The sequence below is a fragment of the Eleutherodactylus coqui genome, chromosome 8 (assembly GCF_035609145.1).
Source record: "Eleutherodactylus coqui strain aEleCoq1 chromosome 8, aEleCoq1.hap1, whole genome shotgun sequence".
Lineage (NCBI taxonomy): Eukaryota > Metazoa > Chordata > Amphibia > Anura > Eleutherodactylidae > Eleutherodactylus > Eleutherodactylus coqui.
The window spans coordinates 153,381,283-153,403,392 of record NC_089844.1 but is presented as its reverse complement, the minus strand read 5'-3'; the positions used below and the strand labels follow the sequence as shown (position 1 = coordinate 153,403,392).

The 22,110-nt window shown below is 43.9% G+C and overlaps 2 protein-coding genes across 2 annotated transcripts in view; one reads left to right on the top strand and one right to left on the bottom strand.

The window, feature by feature from the left end:
- RHBDL1 (rhomboid like 1) overlaps nucleotides 1-17,614 on the top strand; it is a 47,019-nt gene extending 29,405 nt beyond the window's left edge. Inside the window, exons 6-8 of the mRNA XM_066576729.1 lie at nucleotides 2,689-2,789; nucleotides 6,568-6,628; nucleotides 14,290-17,614. Coding sequence (XP_066432826.1) covers nucleotides 2,689-2,789; nucleotides 6,568-6,628; nucleotides 14,290-14,561 — 434 coding nt within the window. The 3' untranslated portion in view covers nucleotides 14,562-17,614. The remainder of the gene's footprint in view (nucleotides 1-2,688; nucleotides 2,790-6,567; nucleotides 6,629-14,289) is intronic.
- LOC136577031 (uncharacterized) lies at nucleotides 17,273-21,963 on the bottom strand. The gene is made up of 6 exons (XM_066576728.1): nucleotides 21,850-21,963; nucleotides 20,349-20,499; nucleotides 19,703-19,796; nucleotides 19,222-19,381; nucleotides 18,945-19,097; nucleotides 17,273-18,158 (listed from the first exon to the last, which is right to left on the bottom strand). The coding sequence occupies exons 2-6, from the start codon at nucleotides 20,477-20,479 to the stop codon at nucleotides 18,016-18,018; spliced, it is 681 nt and encodes a 226-aa protein (XP_066432825.1). The 5' UTR covers nucleotides 20,480-20,499; nucleotides 21,850-21,963; the 3' UTR covers nucleotides 17,273-18,015.
- Nucleotides 21,964-22,110: the final 147 nt, after the last annotated feature.

The following is a 22,110-nucleotide window of genomic DNA, read 5'->3' as shown; positions in this document are numbered from 1 at the left end:
CTATAATACTGCCCCCTATGTACAAGAATATAACTACTATAATACTGCCTCATATGTACAAGAATATAACTACTATAATACTGCCCCCTATGTACAATAATATAACTACTATAATACTGCCCCCTATGTACAATAATATAACTACTATAATACTGCTCCTATGTACAAGAATATAACTACTATAATACTGTCCTCTACGTACAAGAATATAACTACTATAATACTGCCCCCTATGTACAAGAATATAACTACTATAATACTGCCCCCTATGTACAAGAATATAACTACTATAATACTGCTTCCTATGTACAAGAATATAACTACTATAATACTGCCCCCTATGTACAATAATATAACTACTATAATACTGCCCCCTATGTACAATAATATAACTACTATAATACTGCCCCCTATGTACAAGAATATAACTACTATAATACTGCCCCCTATGTACAAGAATATAACTACTATAATACTGCCTCCTATGTACAAGAATATAACTACTCTAATACTGCCCCCTATGTACAAGAATATAACTACTATAATACTGCTCCTATGTACAAGAATATAACTACTATAATACTGCTCCCTATATACAAGAATATAACTACTATAATACTGCCCCTATGTACAAGAATATAACTACTATAATACTGCCTCCTATGTACAAGAATATAACTACTATAATACTGCTCCTATGTACAAGAATATAACTACTATAATACTGTCCTCTACGTACAAGAATATAACTACTATAATACTGCCCCCTATGTACAAGAATATAACTACTATAATACTGCCCCCTATGTACAAGAATATAACTACTATAATACTGCTTCCTATGTACAAGAATATAACTACTATAATACTGCCCCCTATGTACAATAATATAACTACTATAATACTGCCCCCTATGTACAATAATATAACTACTATAATACTGCCCCCTATGTACAATAATATAACTACTATAATACTGCCCCCTATGTACAAGAATATAACTACTATAATACTGCCCCCTATGTACAAGAATATAACTACTATAATACTGCCTCCTATGTACAAGAATATAACTACTCTAATACTGCCCCCTATGTACAAGAATATAACTACTATAATACTGCTCCTATGTACAAGAATATAACTACTATAATACTGCTCCCTATATACAAGAATATAACTACTATAATACTGCCCCTATGTACAAGAATATAACTACTATAATACTGCCTCCTATGTACAAGAATATAACTACTCTAATACTGCCCCCTATGTACAAGAATATAACTACTATAATACTGCTCCTATGTACAAGAATATAACTACTATAATACTGCTCCCTATATACAAGAATATAACTACTATAATACTGCCCCTATGTACAAGAATATAACTACTATAATACTGCATCCTATGTACAAGAATATAACTACTATAATACTGTCCTCTATGTACAAGAATATAACTACTATAATACTGCCCCCTATGTACAAGAATATAACTACTATAATACTGCCCCCTATGTACAAGAATATAACTACTATAATACTGCTTCCTATGTACAAGAATATAACTACTATAATACTGCCCCCTATGTACAATAATATAACTACTATAATACTGCCCCCTATGTACAATAATATAACTACTGTAATACTGCCCCCTATGTACAATAATATAACTACTATAATACTGCTCCTATGTACAAGAATATAACTACTATAATAATACCCCCTATGTACAAGAATATAACTACTATAATACTGCCCCCTATGTACAAGAATATAACTACTATAATACTGCCTCCTATGTACAAGAATATAACTACTATAATACTGCCCCCTATGTACAATAATATAACTACTATAATACTGCCCCCTATGTACAAGAATATAACTACTATAATACTGCCCCCTATGTACAAGAATATAATTACTACAATACTGCCCCCTATGTACAAGAATATAACTACTATAATACTGTCTCCTATGTACAAGAATATAACTACTATAATACTGCCCACTATGTACAAGGATATAACTACTATAATACTGCCCCCTATGTACAAGAATATAACTACTATAATACTGCCCCCATGTACAAGAATATAACTACTATAATACTGCCTCCTATGTACAAGAATATAACTACTATAATACTGCTCCTATGTACAAGAATATAACAACTATAATACTGCTTCCTATGTACAAGAATATAACTACTATAATACTGCCCCTATGTACAAGAATATAACTACTATAATACTGCCCCCTATGTACTAGAATATAACTACTATAATACTGCCCCCTATGTACAAGAATATAACTACTATAATACTGCCCCCTATGTACAAGAATATAACTACTATAATACTGCCTCCTATGTACAAGAATATAACTAGTATAATACTGCCCCTATGTACAAGAATATAACTACTATAATACTGCCCCCATGTACAAGAATATAACTACTATAATACTGCCTCCTATGTACAAGAATATAACTACTATACTACTGCCTCCTATGTACAAGAATATAACAACTATAATACTGCCTCCTATGTACAAGAATATAACTACTATAATACTGCCCCCTATGTACAAGAATATAACTACTATACTACTACCACATGGGAAGACTAATATACTGCTATGTAGTGTAACAGTGTGCTGCCTGTTGTATTCCTAGGATCCCTTGCTGTTTCGGTCACAGACATGCGGGCGCCCTTGGTTGGAGGCTCAGGCGGTGTATATGCGCTATGCTCTGCCCATCTTGCTAATGTTGTTATGGTAAGTAATTAACGATTATTGCTGTATCCATTATATAAATATGTCCGCAGCCAGCCAGATATCAGCTTGTATCTTGGAAGAGCTTTATTTTAGAATTGTCAAACAAAATGTCCAGCGCCTCTAATGCTCTGTGAAGGGTACAAGAACCTGCCTGAATAGGGGACCTTGAGGCAAATCAGTGCGGTGCGTTCACTATAATGAGCAGCCTCCACACGACTAGCCATGTTCTTGTCAAATAATGAGCACATTGGTGATAGTAGCATGAAAAGAAATCGCAATGTAGGAAGAATAAAAGGCCTCGCTCTCTCCTGCTGCTATCAAGTAGCCGGTTGTCAGCGCCGGTGACACTGGTGACATGAGGGGAGGTGACAACTTGACAGAATGGAGATGGAGCGGCATGAAGAGAGCTGGCAGTTCACAGATCACAGCCAGGATTTCTGTGGCTGGAGGATTATTGTATTACATGTGGTCGGAGCGGCAGCATACGGGATGAGGTTCTGTCATTACAAGGAGGCTTTCTGCCTTCTAGGGAGCTGTCACTGCGCTCTCAGTAGTAAGACGACCTAATAACAGGACGTTTAATGACGGCAGATGACTGTGGCCTAGTCACTGTTGCCATAGTAACTACATCCTGACCTAAATTCAATTAAAAGGGGAAGTCCAGCTTTAAAAAGTCTTCTGACACGTAATAGTACTGTGTCGTGAGGTCTAATCCGAGGTGCCGATTCTGAAATGTAAGAAGTCCCTGCCAGGATCTTCAAAGGCCCCTTCAGTTTCCGTAAAGGAATACTCCAGGAAAAGCTAATACACTGTGTGATGCCAAGCTCCGCCCCTCAAGGGGTGGAGCTTGACTTCTATCTTTGCTGTGCACTAAACTGTGAGTTTGTATGGAGCGGGATCAGGATCCGGTCCCTTTCCATACACGGCGGATGTCAGCCATCTTTCACAGTTGACACTGTCCTACAACAGTTGTGATCAGTGTTAACGCTGATTGTAGCTGTTAACTCTTTAAATGCCGCTGTCAATTTTGACAGCGGCATTTAAATGTCCTGAATGACCTACTTGGGTTGTTAGGGCAGTCTGTAGTCTTCTGAAGCCCCCCCCCCAGGGCTGCCATAAGGGATTGCTTATCAAAACATATCTGTCATAATGCAGTACAATGCAATATTATGGCACTGTATTACATTGTGTGAGCGATCAAACGATTGTAAGTTCAAGTCCCCTAGGGGGACTAGAAAAAAAGTATTAAAAAAAAAAAACGTTATTAATCATTAGAAAAAATACAAGATAAGTAAAAAAAATGAAAACCCTTTACCATAGTTATAATAAAGGAAATCAAAGCAAAAAAAGCCCCAGCCACATATTTGGTATCACCGTGCCTGTACAAGTCCTATCGAAGTAACGCATTGTCTATCCTGCATGATGAATGTCATCAGTAAGAAATACACAATGCCAGAATTGCGCTTTTATGCTCACCCCGAAAAAAATGAATAAAAAGTGATCAAAAAGTCATATGAACGCCGAAATGGCACCAGTGGAAACTACTGGACGTCCCGCAAAAAACGAGCTCTCTCACCAGCCTTATCAAGAGGAAAACAGAAAAGTGAGGGCTGTCAAAAGAAAAAAATTGATTTTTTTTTTTTCCAAAAGGCATTTTAAATTTTTAAAGGAGCATACCAAAAACAAAACTGTATAAATTTGGTATCGCTGAAATCGTACCGACCCACGGAATAAAATTAGCATGTCATTTCTGCCACAGTGTGTATGCCATAAATACAAGATTTTCCCCCCTGCCTGTATAATTGCATTTTTTCTATTTCACTTCACTTAGAAATCTTTACGTTTCTCAGTCCATTATATGGTACATTAAATAGCACCATTAAAAAATACAACCCGTCCCGCAAAAAACAAGCCCTCAGACAGCTATGTTAATGGAAAAATCAGAGTTATGGTTTTTTTGAAGTTGGGGAGGTAAAATCAAAAAATAAAAAGTGGTTAAACATGTATCCGTTAAACGGACAGCCGTATGCTTCTATACATTGGGGTCCGTTTATACAATATAAAGTATATAGTTTTTACTGTAAACTACGGGGGAGGGGGGGTTTATCAGAGTTATTGCACCTGGATTTTGCCCTAAATAGTGACTTTTTCTGGTCTAGTTACTGTGCGCCTGATTTTTAATCCGTATGCCATTTTCAATTTAGTCTAAGGGGATGTTGATAAAGCCTTTCATGCCAGTTTCAGGCGTTTAAGAAGTCACAAATTTTTGCGCAAGTGGCCATTTTCAGCACAAACTTTCACACCACAGGAAAGAAGGTATTTATGTCTGAGTTACCATTCTACATGGAACATTTTGAAGACTCAGGTGTATCTTAGACATAAGGATAGCCAAAAAAAAAAAACGCAACACAACTGCGCATATGATAAATGTCCCCCTTTTTTCCTCAAAGTTTTGTAATTGACAGGTTCCCTTTAAGGGCAAAAAAAAAAAAAAAGTATTCATGTCCCCCGAGGACCATAAACTAAGTTATGGTGTTGATAGAGGAAGTTACAATGACCCGGGAGAGGTATTTATTATACTCACCCACTTTCATGATCCACCGGTGTCCCCTTCTGAAGTAGGCGAGCGGCACGAAAATCTGCCTCTTCTCAGAGTCCTGTGCACTTGCTTTCCCATAGACTATGGTGACGTGACCGGTTCCCTGTAACTCATGTGTTAACATGAAATATGTTCATCAAACATATGGAGATGCACAGTCATATGTTTCCATACATTTTCCATTGACTATAATATAAAAATTAAAAAAACACAAAAAAAAAGTTTTTTTTTCTGGGACAGTAAAGCTGAACATGCAACACTTTCCTATGACCCCCCTCCCCAAAAAAAAGCCTATAGAAACGTAAGGGGAGTCAAATGTGGTCAAAAGTGTGCACTTCTGAACTGCGTTTCACCAATTCTAGTCACTGGGTACATATGTTATATGTTAGTTTGTATTGAACTGTATACTCGTAATGGCTGGTAATACCCTCCTGTGAACGGCCCCTCATTGACCTGCGTTCCTCGTTGTGTAATCGCTGGCCCTTAGGCCCCACTGAACAAGGCTATTATGTGTGGACTGTAGGGCAAGGAACAAATTTGCGCCAGAGATCTGAGGGTCAGCCATGGATTTCTGCTGAGGACTCGGCGCGCTGTTCATGGAATGCATCGGATGTCCACCACTGAACTGGACTATGTCCACGTGCGAATCCGCAGCTACTACAAATGCAAATCCCTGGAAGAAATCAGTGTTACATTTGCGAGTTCCTGCCATGGTTTTCTTTGAAAGTTGTGTCAGATTTCAATTATAAGAGCGTCACAGTGCCCCCATGTCCCTATACACAGTGCCGGCCGGAGCATGTTACCTTCAGTAGTCCCCTTATCTCCGCTGGTGGATGTGTCTCACATGTAAAGAGAATGTAACATGTCCTATGGGCCCCGTATGCAGCTTTCATACTTGCCCCTATTTCTTCACCGCCCGCAGCGCCGCCACTCACTGCATTGGGCAGATTCCTTCATTGCGTGCGCACTACATCCTCCTAGTACGGACAGCGAAGAGATGGCGTCCATTCACGGCCCAGAGCTTGGCTTTGCAAGTCTGAAAGCCCCATTCCTGGGCTCAGCGCCCCCTTGTCCCATTGCTTTGGTTTATGGAGCTCCAAGGATGCGACAGTTTCCCGTAAACATGTGATGGCGTCGGTGTAGTCATAACCAATAACATCTCCCGTTTTTCCCTGACAGAACTGGGCTGGGATGCGCTGCCCTTACAAGGTTCTCCGGATGGTTCTTGCGCTGGTCTGCAGTAAGTATTGACCATTCTAGTAAGATATGCAATCCTCCCACGTAAAGACACAAGAGACCACCAGAAATAAGGACATTTTAAGATATTCTGTAACTTTCTTCTCTTAAACTTGGGTAAAGGGGCCATTCACACTAAGATTTTAATGGGTTGTTCACACTCTACTGCTTTGTACCGTATTTATTTAGTAACAGAATAGGAAATCCTACACCTTTCTAATAGACAAGTATTTATAATTCTGCTCACATCCCTTTCTTTACCAGTGCAGTGGCCCCTATCTGCTCAGTACAATGGTATAGGTCCATAGATTGGACTCTCCATAGTAATGAACGTCAGTCATGTGACTCATGAAACCTGTCATGTGACCTCTGGTTTTCAACTCTCACTAATCAGGTATCTAATAGGTTGATGGTAGTTCACTGAGAACTCCCACAGTATCATTACTTGCAGCGTCATCACCTGTGGAGAAGCAGCTCTTTTATCCTTCTCCTCGTCTCCTCGGAGTGGTTGTTTTTCATCATCTATTGACTTTATTAAACAACAGCATGGGATTAGTTGTGTGTGTGTTTTCTTTCACAGCTGCTGGTAATAATGTTATTACTAACACCTGTTTCCAGGTGATGTGCCCATGTTGTTGTTTAACCCCTTAAGGACCAGGCTGTTTTGTACCTTAAGGGTGCATTCAGACGACAGTATATCAGCTGGGTTTTCACGCCCAGCCGATATACGGCGTCTCTCTCTGCAGGGGGGGGAGGCTGGAAGAGCCCGGAGCAGTGCTCTGAGCTCCCGCCCCCTCTCCACCCCCCTGCACTATTTTCAATGAGGAGAGGCGGGACGGGGGCGGAGCTAATCCCCCCCAAACCACAAAATCTTAGCCCCCGCCCCTGTACCGTCTCCTCTCATTGCAAATAGTGTAGAGGGGCGGAGAGGGGGTGGAAAGGAGGCAGAGAGGGGGCGGGAGCTCAGAGCACCGCTCCCAGCTCTTCCAGCCTCCTCCAGCTGCAGAGAGAGATGGTGTGAACACCCGGCCGATATACGGTCGTCTGAATGCACCCTTAGGACCAGACACTCTTTAGCGATTTTACGCATGTGGCATTATACTGCCCTATTTTTTTCCTTCAGCTACCAAAATTATTTCTGCTGCTTTTTTTCCCTGTGACATATAGGGCGATTTTTTTCTTTTTCACTCACTTTTTTCCCCGTTTTTTTAGTTTTATTGGGAGTAAGAAGCTAAAAAAAAGATTTTTTTTACATTTATAGTTACTTTTTAAAATTATTTTATTTACGGTAAAATAAGGTACAGGAACGGGCTCCTCCATTTGTTTCGGGTGTTTTGATACATAATACGTATGGTTTTGGATTACAGGACGCATACGGTGACAGTTTTGGTTGGTGTCGGCTTTGGGTCATTTTTTTTAATGTATATATTTTATTCTGTAATCTGTTGTACTTATTTATGTAATTATGTTTTTTACTATCTATGTCTCCCGTGACATCATATAAGACCTCTGGGGGACAGTCACAAGTATTTGTTTAAATTTGACACTTTTCCACTGTAGCTGGGGCATCCATAGGAGCCGCATCCATAGGAGCCCCAGTTACAGGGAAAAACATCCCCTGTAGCGACAATAGTCACTGGCAGAGCTGATCACGGTCTACTACGACCCTGGAGTTTTGTTGTAGCAGGGAATTTCGGCGGTCACGTGACTGCCGGCTCGTGTAGTTGAAGTTATACTTCCACTTTCACTTGTTAGTACATGGTGCTCATTGAGCGCTGTGTACTAGAGAGAAGGGAAAGGCAGAGGGGATTAAAAACCCCTCTTGCCTTCTTCTCCGAGTTATCAGCTGTGACTAACAACTGACAACCCGACATTCTTCTGATTGATTACAGAAGCAGAGGATTTAAACCCCCACCCTATTTTTACTATCGGCTGGGTTTAACCCCTTAGTGACGAAGCTTGTTTGCGCCTTAGTGATGGAGCCAAATTTTGGAAATCTGACACGTGTCACTCAACATAGCATAACTCTGTAAAGGCTTTGCATACCCAAGTGATTCTGACATTGTTTTTTCGCCACATATTGTACTTCATTTAGGTGGTACAAATAGACTAATAGAATTTGTGTATATTTATTAAAAGTGCCAATATTGGGAAAATGTTGAAAAAATTGTCAGTTTTTTCCCATTTTCAACTGTAATATCTCAAATATGAGCAAACATACTGTATAAACCTTTCTAAGATATATTTCAATCTATTTACTTTATTCTGGATGCACACTGGAAAAACTTTCTTTTTTTAACCATTTAGGAGACGTACAAATTTAACATTACTTTTCAGCATTTTGAGGAACATTTTGTTTTCCTACATGAAGCCAAGATTGGAAAGGCTCATGAGTGTCAGAATAATAGATAACCCCACAAATGACCCAATTTTAAAAACTACACCCCTCAATGTATTCACTGAGGGGGGTCAGGAGTATTTTGACCCCACAGGTTTTTTTCAGGAGTTAATGCAATTCAGAAGAGAAAAAATAAAATTTCATATTTTGACAAATATGTCATTTTAAAGACATTTTTTTTTTCTATAGTTTACATGAAAATGAGGATTTACGCCCCAAAATAGATACCCCTGTTTGTCCCGTGTTCAGAGACATACCAATTGTGGCCCTAATATAATGTCCGCATGCACAACGGGGCCCAAAATGAAAGGAGTAGTCAGTGTCTTTCAGAACAGAAATTTTGCTTGAAGGCGTTTTAGGCCCCATAGCACATATGTAGAGTTCTTGAGCACCCAAAACCATAGAAAACACCCACAAGTTACCCCATTTTGAAAACTAGACCCCTTAACGAATTTATCTAGGGGTGTACTGCGTATTTTGACCCTATAGTTTTTGAATGAATTTAAGCAAAGCAGAAGGAAAAAATTATGAGTTTCGTTTTTTGGGCAATTCTGTCATTTTAAAAACAGTTTTTTTTGTACTGCACACATATGAAGGAAGACTTGCACCCAAAAATGGATACCCCTGTTTGTCCCGTGTTCAGAGACATACCCATTGTGGCCCTAATCTACTTACAGGACACATGGCTAGGCCTGTAATGGAGGGAACACCCGTTGGATTGCAGGGCACAACTGAATAAATTCCAGGCCCCATTGCTCACTTGTGCGACAGAAAAAAAAAAATGGACTTCCTAAAAATGATACACACAGCGCCCTTTTTGGCCTTCCCCAAATGTTAGATAAAAGCAATACTGTAAACTGCGTGTTTTTTTTTCGAAGACACAGGTAATTACGGGGGCTTGGTTGGGATGGGTACATCGGGCAATAAACCGGGTATCCCACCTCCTCTCATGCTTTTTTGTGGGGTACTTCTTGACCTCAGTGCCAAGGATGGGGTGTAAGGCTCGGTTCACACTGGGCGGATTTCCTGCGGAAATTCTATCTGGAATTTCGCTGCGGCAAATACGCCTGCGGCCGCTAATTCTAGCATTAGCCAGACATGTGGACGAGATTTCTCAGAAATCTCGTCCACATGGGACGGCAAATCCACTGTGGTAAAGCCGGCGCTGCGGCGTGGATTCACTGGCCGCAGCATTTTCATTTTTTTTTTCTTCCCCTGTGGCCGCGCTCTCCTCTATGGGAGCGCCGGCCGCAGCAGAGAAGCGAGCGGCCGCACCGCTTCAAAACCCGCGGCTAAAGTGCCGCGGGTTTTGAAGCAGCGGATTCCCGGCAGAAATCTTGCGGTTCTTCGCTGTGGCCAAACCGTGAGATTTCCGCCCGAAATCTGCCCAGTGTGAACCCAGCCTAAAAAGTGGCGCTCTGTGAGTCTCCATAAGCTTGCTGAGGTGCAGCAGTCTCACACAGAAGGCATTCAACAAGCTGCTCCCGAAACTGCAGGAAGACGAGTGTTCCCGGGGCTTCTTGTAAATTACAGACTACAAGTAGCGATCTGAATAACGCGGCCATAAGTTGAATCTGCTTGCGGAGGCCCGTAGCGGATCCCATCTGTGAGCCCGGCTGTGACCCTGCGTACGGCCGCGTAATGTACTGCGCATAACTGCCTACTCACACGGGCGGTCATGCGCAGTACACCTTTTTTTGTTTGTATTTCCCGCGCCATCGCTTAGCAATCACGCAGGTATCAGCAGGTGGTACACAATGTAGTTGCGTATGGGCTGCGGGTATATCCAGGACCGTGGAGCACAATGGGCTCTATGTTGCGGATATCCGCGGTAAAATAGAACCTGCTGCGTTCTCTTTTCTGCGAGTGGATTACATAATTCCGACCCGCTAATGTGAGCGGAATTGTGTAATCCAATGCGATTGATCTGCATATTACCGCGGATCAGACGCATGCGGAATCCGTAATTCTTATCCGGTCATGGGAGACCGACCTAAGGTAGATCGCTACCTTTTTATCATGTGACCGGGGACCACTCACTGCTCCAGGCTCTCAGTGACCGTTGGTTGCCAGGAACAAGGAGACTTTAGGTTTCCTGCGCTTGTGTCCAGCAATTTGCCGGCGGTCGCATGCGCAGAATTTCGGGAAGGTCTACGGAGGAGGAACGCGTCGGGGGTTCAAATACGGAGGCCTCCGGTAAAAAGTTTCATCTCCTCTCACCGATCGCATCTGTGAGGGGACATGAAACTTCAACTTTTTTTACTTTTATGTGATCGCCATTATCCATTGGATAACGGCGAACACGTGATCAGGAACCGCTCACCGTGGCCCCCTGTGAAATCTCCAGGCTCTCGGCTAAGTTTTGTAGACAAGAGCAAGGAGATTTTAAATTACCCTTGCAATCCACGGCTTTTGCGCATGCGTCTGTCGTTTTGGCAACGGGCGCGTGCGCAGAAGATGGGGTAAGGACCACAGATAAATCCGGGGGCCTTAGGTACGTAATTTCATCCTCCCTCACGTATATGATCTGTAAGGGGAGATGAAACGTAAGCTTTTTTTTAAACTTTTCAACCTTTTTTATTTTTATTTTTTTTTTTACTTATCATGTCCCCAGTGACATCCCTCTGCTTCTGGCTACACATGGCAGCCAGGAGCGGAGGGATTTTAAATTTCCCGAGGCACGAGCCCCTCTGTGCATGCGCCCGATGAATGACGTCGGGCACGCATGCGCAGAAGGGGACTTCAGGTCCCGGAAGACTTGGACATCGCGGGGGAATCGGGGTGAGTATTTTCACCTCCCCCATGTATCCGATCCATGAGGGGAGGTGAAGCTGACTTTTTATCAACTTTTTCGGTGACCGTGTTGCTCGGTGACATCTCCTGGTTTCCGTCTACCTTCAGGCGCCAGGAGATTTTAAATTTAGCGGGGCTCCCGGCCTTCTGCGCATGCGCGTGACATCATGTCTGGCGCGCATGCGCAAAAGAGCGGCGATGGGTCCCAGAGGACCCCTTCATTGCAGGATCCATCAGGGCAGCTGAATTTTTACCCTTTTTTTCACTTTATTGCGATCGGCGCTATCCATTGGATAGCCCCGATCGCATTGCCGGGAGGGACTGCCCGCAGCACAGGATAACAGCTCCATGCTGTCGGCTACCTGCGGGCACCGACAGCATGGAGCTGTCATGTCCTCAGCCAAGAGGGCTTTAATCCAAAGAGGATGCATGTTTTTACTAGGATTAAAGCCCACTTAGCTAGGACCTAAAAAGGCAATGGGGCCGTCATTAAGCCCAGGACCAAGTGCCATGTAATTACTGTGCTTGGTCCTCCATGGGTTAATAAAGTCAACTGATGATGAAAAACAACCACACCGAGGAGATGGGGAGAAGAATATAAGAGCTGCTTCTCCACAGACACTGACAGACATGTATGTCTCTATGAACAGTCCAGTCCTTGCGCTATACAATTCTACTGAGCCATTGCACCGGTATAAGAAAGGGATGTAAGCAGAATTTTAAGAGCATGTTTATAAGAAAAATGTACGATTTCCTATTCTATAACTAAAGGAATAAAAACCGTAAAACGCAGTAGAGGGCAGGCGACCCCTTTACAGGAGTGTCACGGGACTTAAGAATTTCAATGGGCTTAGAATTAATTTAAAAAAAAAATAATACTCACCTGTCTCGGCCACTCCCCGTCCAGCTCTGCAACTCCGCTGCCCGGAACCCAAAAACAGTGGTGGGGGTGGAGTCACATGCTATTCGTTGTGCACACGACCGCTCAGCCACTCACAGGCTTCAGCGGCAATTGAAGTATGACCACTGAACCTGTGAATGGCTTAGGGCTTAGCAGTCGTGCACAAAGAACAGCATGTGATCGCCCACTACCTTCTCCGGGTTCTAGGCGGCAGGCATAGGGGCTGCAGCGCTGGACGAGGAGTGACCGGGATGCTCATGTATTCCTATTTATTAGTGTTAAGCCCTTTGAACTTCTTTTTAAGTCCCAGAAAACACCTTTGAGCATCTATGAATAATAAGTATTTTATAAAAAAAAAACAAAAAACATGTAGGTTAAAATAGATCAACCCTACTGAAACCATGCATACTTTAGACTAAGTTTAACCACCTATGCTTTTGTGAAGGTTCTTTTTGTGAGATGGAAAAGTGTAGCCTACTATGCTTTTCTATCCCACAAAAAAAGCATACGTTTAACGTGTTTTTATCATCAAATATCCTGAATGACAAAAAAAAAAAGCAAAGTTCAGCTACAAAACTTTTGAGAGAAAAAAAAAAGTTTACAGCAAAAAATGTATTTTTTAAATGTAAAAAAGGAAACCATGGTATAAAAATCTATGGCTGTTTAATGCATACGTTTTAAAAACGTATGCTTAAAATGGCGTGTTTTGATGCACGTTTAACATATATGTTGGGGCTTATTCAGAGCAGCGTATATCGGTCAAGTTTTCACACCCGGCCGATATACGCTGTCCCTCTCTGCAAGGGGAGGAGGCAGGCCTGGCTGGGAGTAGTGCACTGAGCTCCTGCCCCCTCTCCTTGCCACTGTTTTCCGCCCCTCCCACTGCACTTAGCCCCGCCTCTGTCTCACCCCTTCCATTGCAAGCATTGGCGAGGGGCCAGAAGAGGGCGCAAGGAGCTCAGTGCACTAGCTTTTGGCCCGGCTCCTCCCCTTGCAGAGAGGGACAGCATACATTGGCTGGGCATGAAAACCCGGCCGATATACGCCTGTCTGAATAAGCCCTTAAACCTATATAAGAATGCTAATGTGAACGGCTCCTAAGGGCCCATTAACACGGGTGGATCCAATTTTGCTCCGTGAAGAACGCACCGTTTCCACTGTGTGTGCTTGTTGATTGCATGCCCGCTGTGTTTTTTTACGTCTATATGCCATCCGTGATTCATGCGTCCAAAAAAAAAAAAAAGAGAAGGCTCAATTTATGTTAATTTTTTCACGATCTTCTGGCAAGATGATAAAAAACACAGTTTATACGGATGCAACATTTGTGTTCAGTGTTTTGTTGTTTTTTTTTTACTTCCATAGACTTTTATGGGTGAAATAGGACAAGCTCCATTTTTTTTTAAAGCACCGTTGGTGCACATAAAAACCGCACATTTGAATACGCCAATTTAATTGAATGGGTCCATTTGCTGTCCATAAAAATACGATCTGAATACGGACAGAAAATATGCTCAAAGTCTGGGGTGGAAGCCCCCTTTAATTCCAGAAGTGACGTTCTTCTTTTCCTCCGCAGTGAGCTCAGAGGTGGGGCGCGCGGTTTGGCTTCGTTTCTCCCCTCCTTTACCAGCAGCAGGCCCCCAGCCCAGTTTCATGGCGCACCTGGCCGGCGCAGCGGTGGGGGTCAGCATGGGATTGACCATCTTGCGCAGTTACGAGGAGAACCTCCAGGATCAGTGCGGCTGGTGGGTGATCTTGCTTTGTTATGCCACCTTCCTGGCATTCGCTATTTTTTGGAATGTGTTCGCTTATGACCTGCTTGGCGTCCAGATCCCGCACCCTCCATGACCTCCGCCCCCGTACGCGTCACACCCTGGAAGGACAAATTCTGGTGCTGATTTGGAATGGACTTACTTGTCGACAAAAGCCTCCTCCATCATGATGGGGATCGACAAGGGGAAAGCACGGCGATTGGGGAGAAGAGCGACTTACCTCTGTCCAGTACAGCAGAGTGACGTGATGTTTGCTATGTATATATGTGGTCAGGTGATTTTTATAAATCAGGTTTTTTTTTTTTGCTGCCTATAGATTGCCATCAGCAGCAGGCGGGTTATCATCGGGCGAGCAGACCCCAAAATATTTAACTCCTTGATTGAACGGCAGGGTGATTTCTACACTGTGATGATATAGCAGATGTCTACTGTCCCTTTCAGGCAGTGCGAACTAAAAAGTGACACGGTGGACTCTAATCCAAGATGGTGGTCGTCGTTACTACTGACATTAGCCTACACTGCCCACTTCATGTGGATCTAGCTCTCGGTTCGTAGAGATGAAAGTAGACATCATAAGTTTGCTGCTCCTTTAAGAGCACTTTCCCCTAAAAGGAGAAAAAAAGTCCTTTTTCGTATCACAACGATTTGCCGTTTAGGGTTACGGAAAAGCTGGGTGAAGACGCAATTGGGGGCTACAATGGTAGCCATATTTATAAATCACCCAGTTTTCCCAGTAACGCCTAAAAAGGTCAGCTAAGGCCGGCTTCACACGGGCGTATTTGCACGCGCAATACGTAGAGAACAGAACCCATTGATTTCAACGGGCGAGTTCATATTTCCGTATTTTGCGCATTTTGGTAGCACTTAAAAAAAAAAAAAGGAACATGTTCTGTTTTTCTGCATATTTGCACATCAAAAGTCCCCATGGATGTCGATGAGGGGAGGGGGCGCAAATGCGTGCATAATACACAAGGAGATGCGTAAAACACTGCGTAATTGCGCTGTAAGAAGAACGCATCTAGAACTAATTAGCTGTTTCAATCAGTGCCTCTTTGCAAATGAACACGTCCTGCGGGGCAAAAAGTACAGTAAAACACGCCACGCAAAAAAAGGATTGCTCATTCGGCAAATACGCAGCGCTCAGGGCGCGCAAATACCCCCGTATGAAGCCAGCCTAGTATTTACTGGGATTTTTTTTTTATATATTTAAAGGGGAAGTGTTCAAGAAATGCCTTAAAATTTCCTACAATTATGAACTATATACCTCACGTTGCCCCCAGCCAGTAAAAAAGGCGCAATATTTAAAAGCGACATGAAATCTGACAAACGGCTTTATCAGATGTAAAACGAGTGGTTGTAGTCACAGGTTCACGAGAGAAACGGTGGAATCAGTAACCATGGTAACGACAACTGCGATTAATAGGAATCTGCCGATTTCTCCATTGTTCTTTAATTATGAGAAAAAAAGGAGCTTTGCTTTACTTACACTGTACTAATTTTGAGTAATTCTCTAGTTACATCCAGAGCTGCATTCAGAATTCTGTCACTTTCCTATGTTATGTCACAAGTCCGGCAAGGAAGAAAGATTAATCCTCCATTTGTTTCCAAGGCGGTGCAGCTCTGGTTGTGACTAGAGAAAAAGGACTTAAAAATAGGCGCAAAACAGTAGTTTTTCGGCCCAGCGGTAACGCCCGATGATAACCCGTCTCTGACATTTTGTAGCACTCACAAAGTTGCCTCAGTTTTCGCCTCTTACAAACATCGCCTAACGATGACCCCAGTGAAGAGGAACAATGGCGCCAATCCGTCCGCAACTTACCGGTAAATGTTTGGACAGAAGACACGTGAATGTTCAACGGTTTTTATGACTTTTCTCGATCTGCGCAGAGAATCCTGTCACGATAACATTTTCTCTCACAACCGGCCTACAAAATGGTGGAAAGAAATTCCTGTCAGTTTCTATGGTAACCTTATATAGACGGCCCTGAAACACAGACTTTACCTCACAGTTTGAGGCTCGGACGGAAACGAAGGGTATTGACAGCCATTTGTAATATCAGAAGATTAGCTGGCAGCCATATTGAAAGAGGGCAGCCACATGCATGGAAGATGCTCGTTGCTGGTAGCAACCAATCACAGCCTAGGTTTCATTTTTTCCACAGCAGATTAGGAATGAAAGCTGAGCTCCGATTGGTTAAAATGAGAAAGCTATAAACACACTTAGGGGCCATTCACACTAGGATTTAAGCAGCTGTGAATCATATGTTTTTATACAAAAAGTGTGTAAAAACGTATCGCTTCATGTACTCATAGGTTAGAATGCGTCAAATGTCGCTCGGGACGCCACGGCAAAAAAAAAAATTATGTAAAAACAGACACAAACATAGAAATGTATGGCTGTTAATGCAGATGTTCTAAAATGGCTGACGTTTGTGTACGTTTTGCATAAACCTTAAAACGCACATGAGAATCCTAATGCGAATTGCCCCCTCGCCTCATTGTAAAAACTGCCTTGTTGCCAATAGCAACCCATCACAGTGCGGATTTAATTACTCCAGAAGCAAAAGCTGAACTCTGATTGGTTGCCATAAGCAGTAAGGGTAACACCCCAATTCAGACAGAACTGGCAGCTATTTTGACCAAGAGAACCAAAATCCTGCTGTAGGATAAAATGTAGCGACAGCCATTTTGAGTAAAATTAAATGGCAGCCATTTTGAAAAAACACTAGGATCACATGTGAAATTTTAGATTATACGAAAATGATAAATTATATGTAAAAACAAAAATTATGTATTTAAGAAAAATATATTTATTTCAGAATCGGCAGCGAATACAGAAAAAGAGCAATATAGCGTAGCGAGAGAACATTCTAGATATATATCTATTACTTAGAGTAATGGCGCGTATTCAAGGCGATTAACCGGTCCTTCTGCAGTTAACCCTTGACACGCGCCTGAAGTGCCAAAACCGCCCCATGTACCCCACAGCTGAAGCAGGGATGAACCCCTTTATTTTCTACGATTAATGACAGAGATTGTGTCATCGTTTTTTTTCTAATATCAGAAAAACTGTACGAGAAAAAGTAAAAACGGCTTCATAAAAGACTGAATAAAAATCAACATGCTGTACCTGAAGGCTGCCGCGTGACTTATTAATCTCCAGTCACATCTAGAGCTGCATTCACAATTCTGCTGCTTTGCAGTTAGCTCCCAGGCGGCGGGATCTTGTATCTGCCGCAGCGCCATAAGAGATCACTCCGTATTACGCACATAAAAGATATGCATGTAATACGGAGCGTAAGCACGTGGGTGTGATTGTGGCTGTATTCTCCACAGAGCTTACTGATGCCAAATCCCACAAAGGTCTGCGCCCATTCTGCCCACCTTCTATGGCAATTATATGCCAACATTCTACAGCAGAAACCCCACTATTATATAAGTAAGTCTGATAGGGGCCAAGCTGTTATCTGCAAGGCAGACATATTGATGGTCAGGGATGGACGTTGTTCTCCTCCATCCTGGGACACATCTCACTGTTGTGTCTTCAGTTTCTTAGCAGGTCTTTCTTCCTCATCCTCCAGGGACTCAAGTAGTTTGGGGCACAGTTTTTGGGCTACTTTCCAGGTCCAAAGACACAACTCCACACGGTGAGGTGTCCACTCCTCCTCTGAAGCTGCAAAACACATGTCATATTGTTGATACATAACGTAATTATTCTGTACAGTTCCTAAATTAAATCCTGTATCATACTCCAGAGCTGCACTCACTATTCTGCTGGTGGAGTCACTGTGTACATACATTACTTATCCTGTACTGACCCTGAGTTACATCCTGTATTATACCCCAGAGCTGCACTCACTATTCTGCTGGTGGGGTCACTGTGTACATACATTACTTAGCCTGTACTGATCATGAGTTACATCCTGTATTATACTCCAGAGCTGTACTCACTATTCTGCTGGTGGAGTCACTGTGTACATACATTACTTATCCTGTACTGATCCTGAGTTACATCCTGTATTATACTCCAGAGCTGCACTCACTATTCCGCTGGTGGAGTCACTGTGTACATACATTACTTATCCTGTACTGATCCTGAGGTACATCCTGTACTATACTCCAGAGCTGTACTCACTATTCTGCTGGTGGAGTCACTGTATACATACATTACTTATCCTGTACTGATCCTGAGTTACATCCTGTATTATACTCCAGAGCTGCACTCACTATTCTGCTGGTGGGGTCACTGTGTACATACATTACTTACCCTGTACTGATCCTGAGTTACATCCTGTGTTATACCCCAGAGCTGCACTCACTATTCTGCTGGTGGAGTCACTATGTACATACATTACTTATCCTGTACTGACCCTGAGTTACAACCTGTATTATACTCCAGAGCTGCACTCACTATTCTGCTGGTAGGGTTAGACTACAGCTCCTGTTCCCGCCTCCTCACCTTTGCTCAAAGCCTCAGCTTTCAGCCGCAGCTCCTCCAGGTACCTCAGATAGTGCTTCGCGTTATACTGTATAGGAGAGAGCCCGGGCACACTCTCCACAGCTTCATCTGCCATGAAAGCCGCCATCTCAGGAGCGCCAGCCGACAAGACCGCTAGATGGGGAGAAGACAGAACATGCTCAGTCCCGGCGGTGGCATGCACACATATCATCTGGGTATAACAACGGGCACATGCTACTAAACAGGTTAATGATAAGGTCAGTGACGTCACACTCACCAGAAGCTGTGGCTGGCCCAATGCCCTTCAGCTGGCACAGCTCAGCAATGCTGGCAGATATATCTGGGAGAAGCTGGAACGCCTTCCTGGTGCAGCTCTCTACCGTACTCGCCGGGTTAGACGACACCATTTGCTTCAGGCGCGGTCGGAACTTTCCTCGCTGTCCAATTAATGAAAAAATTATTTATTGGAACTCCCTTGAAATAAAAGGTCCTACTGGGTTTTTACTCAGCTTTCCCAGGCCCCTGAATGGCATCTGTGGCGAGTCATGTGAGCAGGGGTGCATCACTGAATATCTGCAGCGGCCCAGAAAAGCTGGGTGACGTGGCGACCTGCTCAGGACTACTGATCTGTAAGGATGTTCCTCTGACGGCCTCCACAAGAGCTGTCAGTGCATCCCTACTGGTTGTCACCCAGCTTTCCCAGGACCAGATCCAACTGGACAGTGGCGGAAAACAGAAAATCGCTTGTTATCACTCACCATTAACTTCCACTCCATGAGTTTCACCATCTCCTCCAGCGTCAGCGACTTCTGTGGGCGGGTGGCGATGTGGGCGGGCAGCTCCTCCTGGTACCTGGCATCAGCAGATCATCAGTTATCACTATACACGGGCCGACACTGGCGCACAGACGTTGGCATGTAGCGCTGCACCTAGAGATAGTTATCCTTTACCTGCAAGCCGGATGATAACTTTGTGATCGGTGGGACCCCCTCTGATCCTGAAAATGGGGGTCCCGAAGGTCCTCGCATGAAGGGAGAAGAGGTCGCCACTTCATTAGGATCACCAGCCATTGCAGAGTACAAGCAGTTCGCACTCTCTGGGGCTTCCACTAAAACGAATAGCGTGGCCTGCACTCCGTTCACGCGGGACCCCTGTTCTCAGGATCGGTGGGACCCCCACAGAGCAGAAAATCATCCCCCATCCTGCGTATAACTGTATATCTTGGCACAAGCCATCTAACCCTGAAAACCTGCATCTGGCCTGAAGTGGCTGATAACAGAGAGCAGCAGACTGTATTAAACAGCAACACGATATTGCAGGTTGCAGTACGTGGAAACTGAGTTATCGGTCCCATGGCTGGACAAAGCCCACAAGATGGCGGCCCGTACACGCCGCAGTCCTCACCATCGGTCCAGCTCCAGTAATCCTTTCTTCTGCTTCGCTCCTTTTGTGGCCACGACCTCCCAGTAAATCTCGCAGACCTGCGCCCACTTTTTCGGATCGCTGCACTGGAAGAGGCTGGCCATGGAAGCCATTTTCCGGAAAACACCCAAATCTGCAAGAATTCAGAGGAAACCATTAGTCCCCAGAGTGGTGCCCGTCCGGACACTATGAAGAGGACCAGATGAGCAAAGATGTGGCAGCAGTCAAGATGCCCTCCCTCCGCTGCCGGATCCAGCGCTGCAGTCCCGCTGTGGTCCCAGTGGTTGTTGTGACAGCTGACGTCACTGAGAGTCAGGTAACCGCTATTGGCGCTCGCATCCTAAGCACCATGATGCCAGGGTTTCTGATCGGCTGCAGCAGTCACCTGACTTCCAGTGATGTCAGCTGCCACAACAACCACTGGGACCACAGCGGGGCTGCAGCGTTGGATCCGGCAGCGGAGGGGTAAGTACTATTCAGTTTATTATTTTATGACAGTCAGCCCTATTGAAGGGGTGTTGTACGACAGCCGGATGCCATTAATCTTGGCGGGATATGACTCCGGACCGGTCCATAACATCTGAGGTTGTGGAGCTCCTGCTATTTAACCCCATAGGGACCAGGCTTTTTCAAATGTATAGTTATTTATTTTTAAAATTAGTATATTTACACTAAAATATGGGAACAGGATCCTCATTTTGGATTACAGGGCGCATACGGCGACGGTTTTGGTTGCCATCGGTGGTGGGTCTGCTTAGACAGGGGGCACCCGGCGGGTCACATAGGGGAACCAACACGTACGCTTTTATTTTTTAGTACATGTACCTGGGAAGTGGGAAGGCAGAAGCCGTTAAAACCCCCTTCTCCTCAGGGTCCTCGGCTGAGTGCGGTAGCCGAGGACCCGACCTGCTTCATTGCAGCAGAGGCTTCAATCCAGCACCACATTTTTGCTAATCAGACGGGATTAAAGCTCAAGACCAAGTGCCATATATTTACGGCGCTTAGTCATTAAGGGGTTAAAGCAGAGAAGATGCAAAGACCACCCAGCGATACTCTCTGTGCTGGTAGTTTGTTACAATGTGTCAGTACAGGTGACATCATGCATCCACAGGACCGGGCGCTCGCTGCGTATCACCCATGCAGTAACAATATCCCGCTCACACACCACGCAAAATACTCCTGCAATGAAAATCATGTTTTATCTTGGCGTGTGGCATGCGTGCCAGGATAGCGTACGGGGATTAGTGGCACGCAAGTACACGCCATCGCTTACGTGTTCACATGCCACCTACAGGCAAACACGGACCTGTGAGCCCAACCCCACAGAGGCCTGCTTACACAGGATAGGACTGTAACAAACCCTCAGCTGTGAGAAGTATTACACATGGGATGTTCCTATTCACTGACAGCAAGCGTAGAATTTGCAAAATAGCGACTAACTGAAACACAAGATCTCCTGGAAAGCCCGCAGCCCCTCTCTCACCAGTGCGTCCCCTTTCCCGCTCCCTAGCTCAATCAACCAGGTTTGGTAGATTCACGTGCTTGCGTTCCATCTCAGATGTGCGTTCCACCATCAACTTGACCCAGCAGAAATCCGATTGGACGTGCGGCTGCTCGTGTAAGAATACTGACCAATAAAAAACGATGTTGCTGTAACCACCAGAGGTAAAACATAGCTGTCAGTTTTGTCACCCGCTCAGCGGCCATTTTGCTTAGGACATTCCCATACGCTTCCTTGTGTTCT

What these genes read in the sequence shown, in the direction of transcription:
- LOC136577031 (XM_066576728.1), bottom strand. Translation starts at nt 20,479, where the DNA reads ATGGCTTCCATGGCCAGCCTCTTCCAGTGCAGCGATCCGAAAAAGTGG. An exon ending in TCATGGAGTGGAAGTTAATG is followed by an intron (nt 19,382 to 19,702) that starts GTGAGTGATAAC and finishes TTAATTGGACAG; the next exon opens with CGAGGAAAGTTCCGACCGCG. An exon ending in AGCTGAGGCTTTGAGCAAAG is followed by an intron (nt 18,159 to 18,944) that starts GTGAGGAGGCGG and finishes TGTGTTTTGCAG; the next exon opens with CTTCAGAGGAGGAGTGGACA.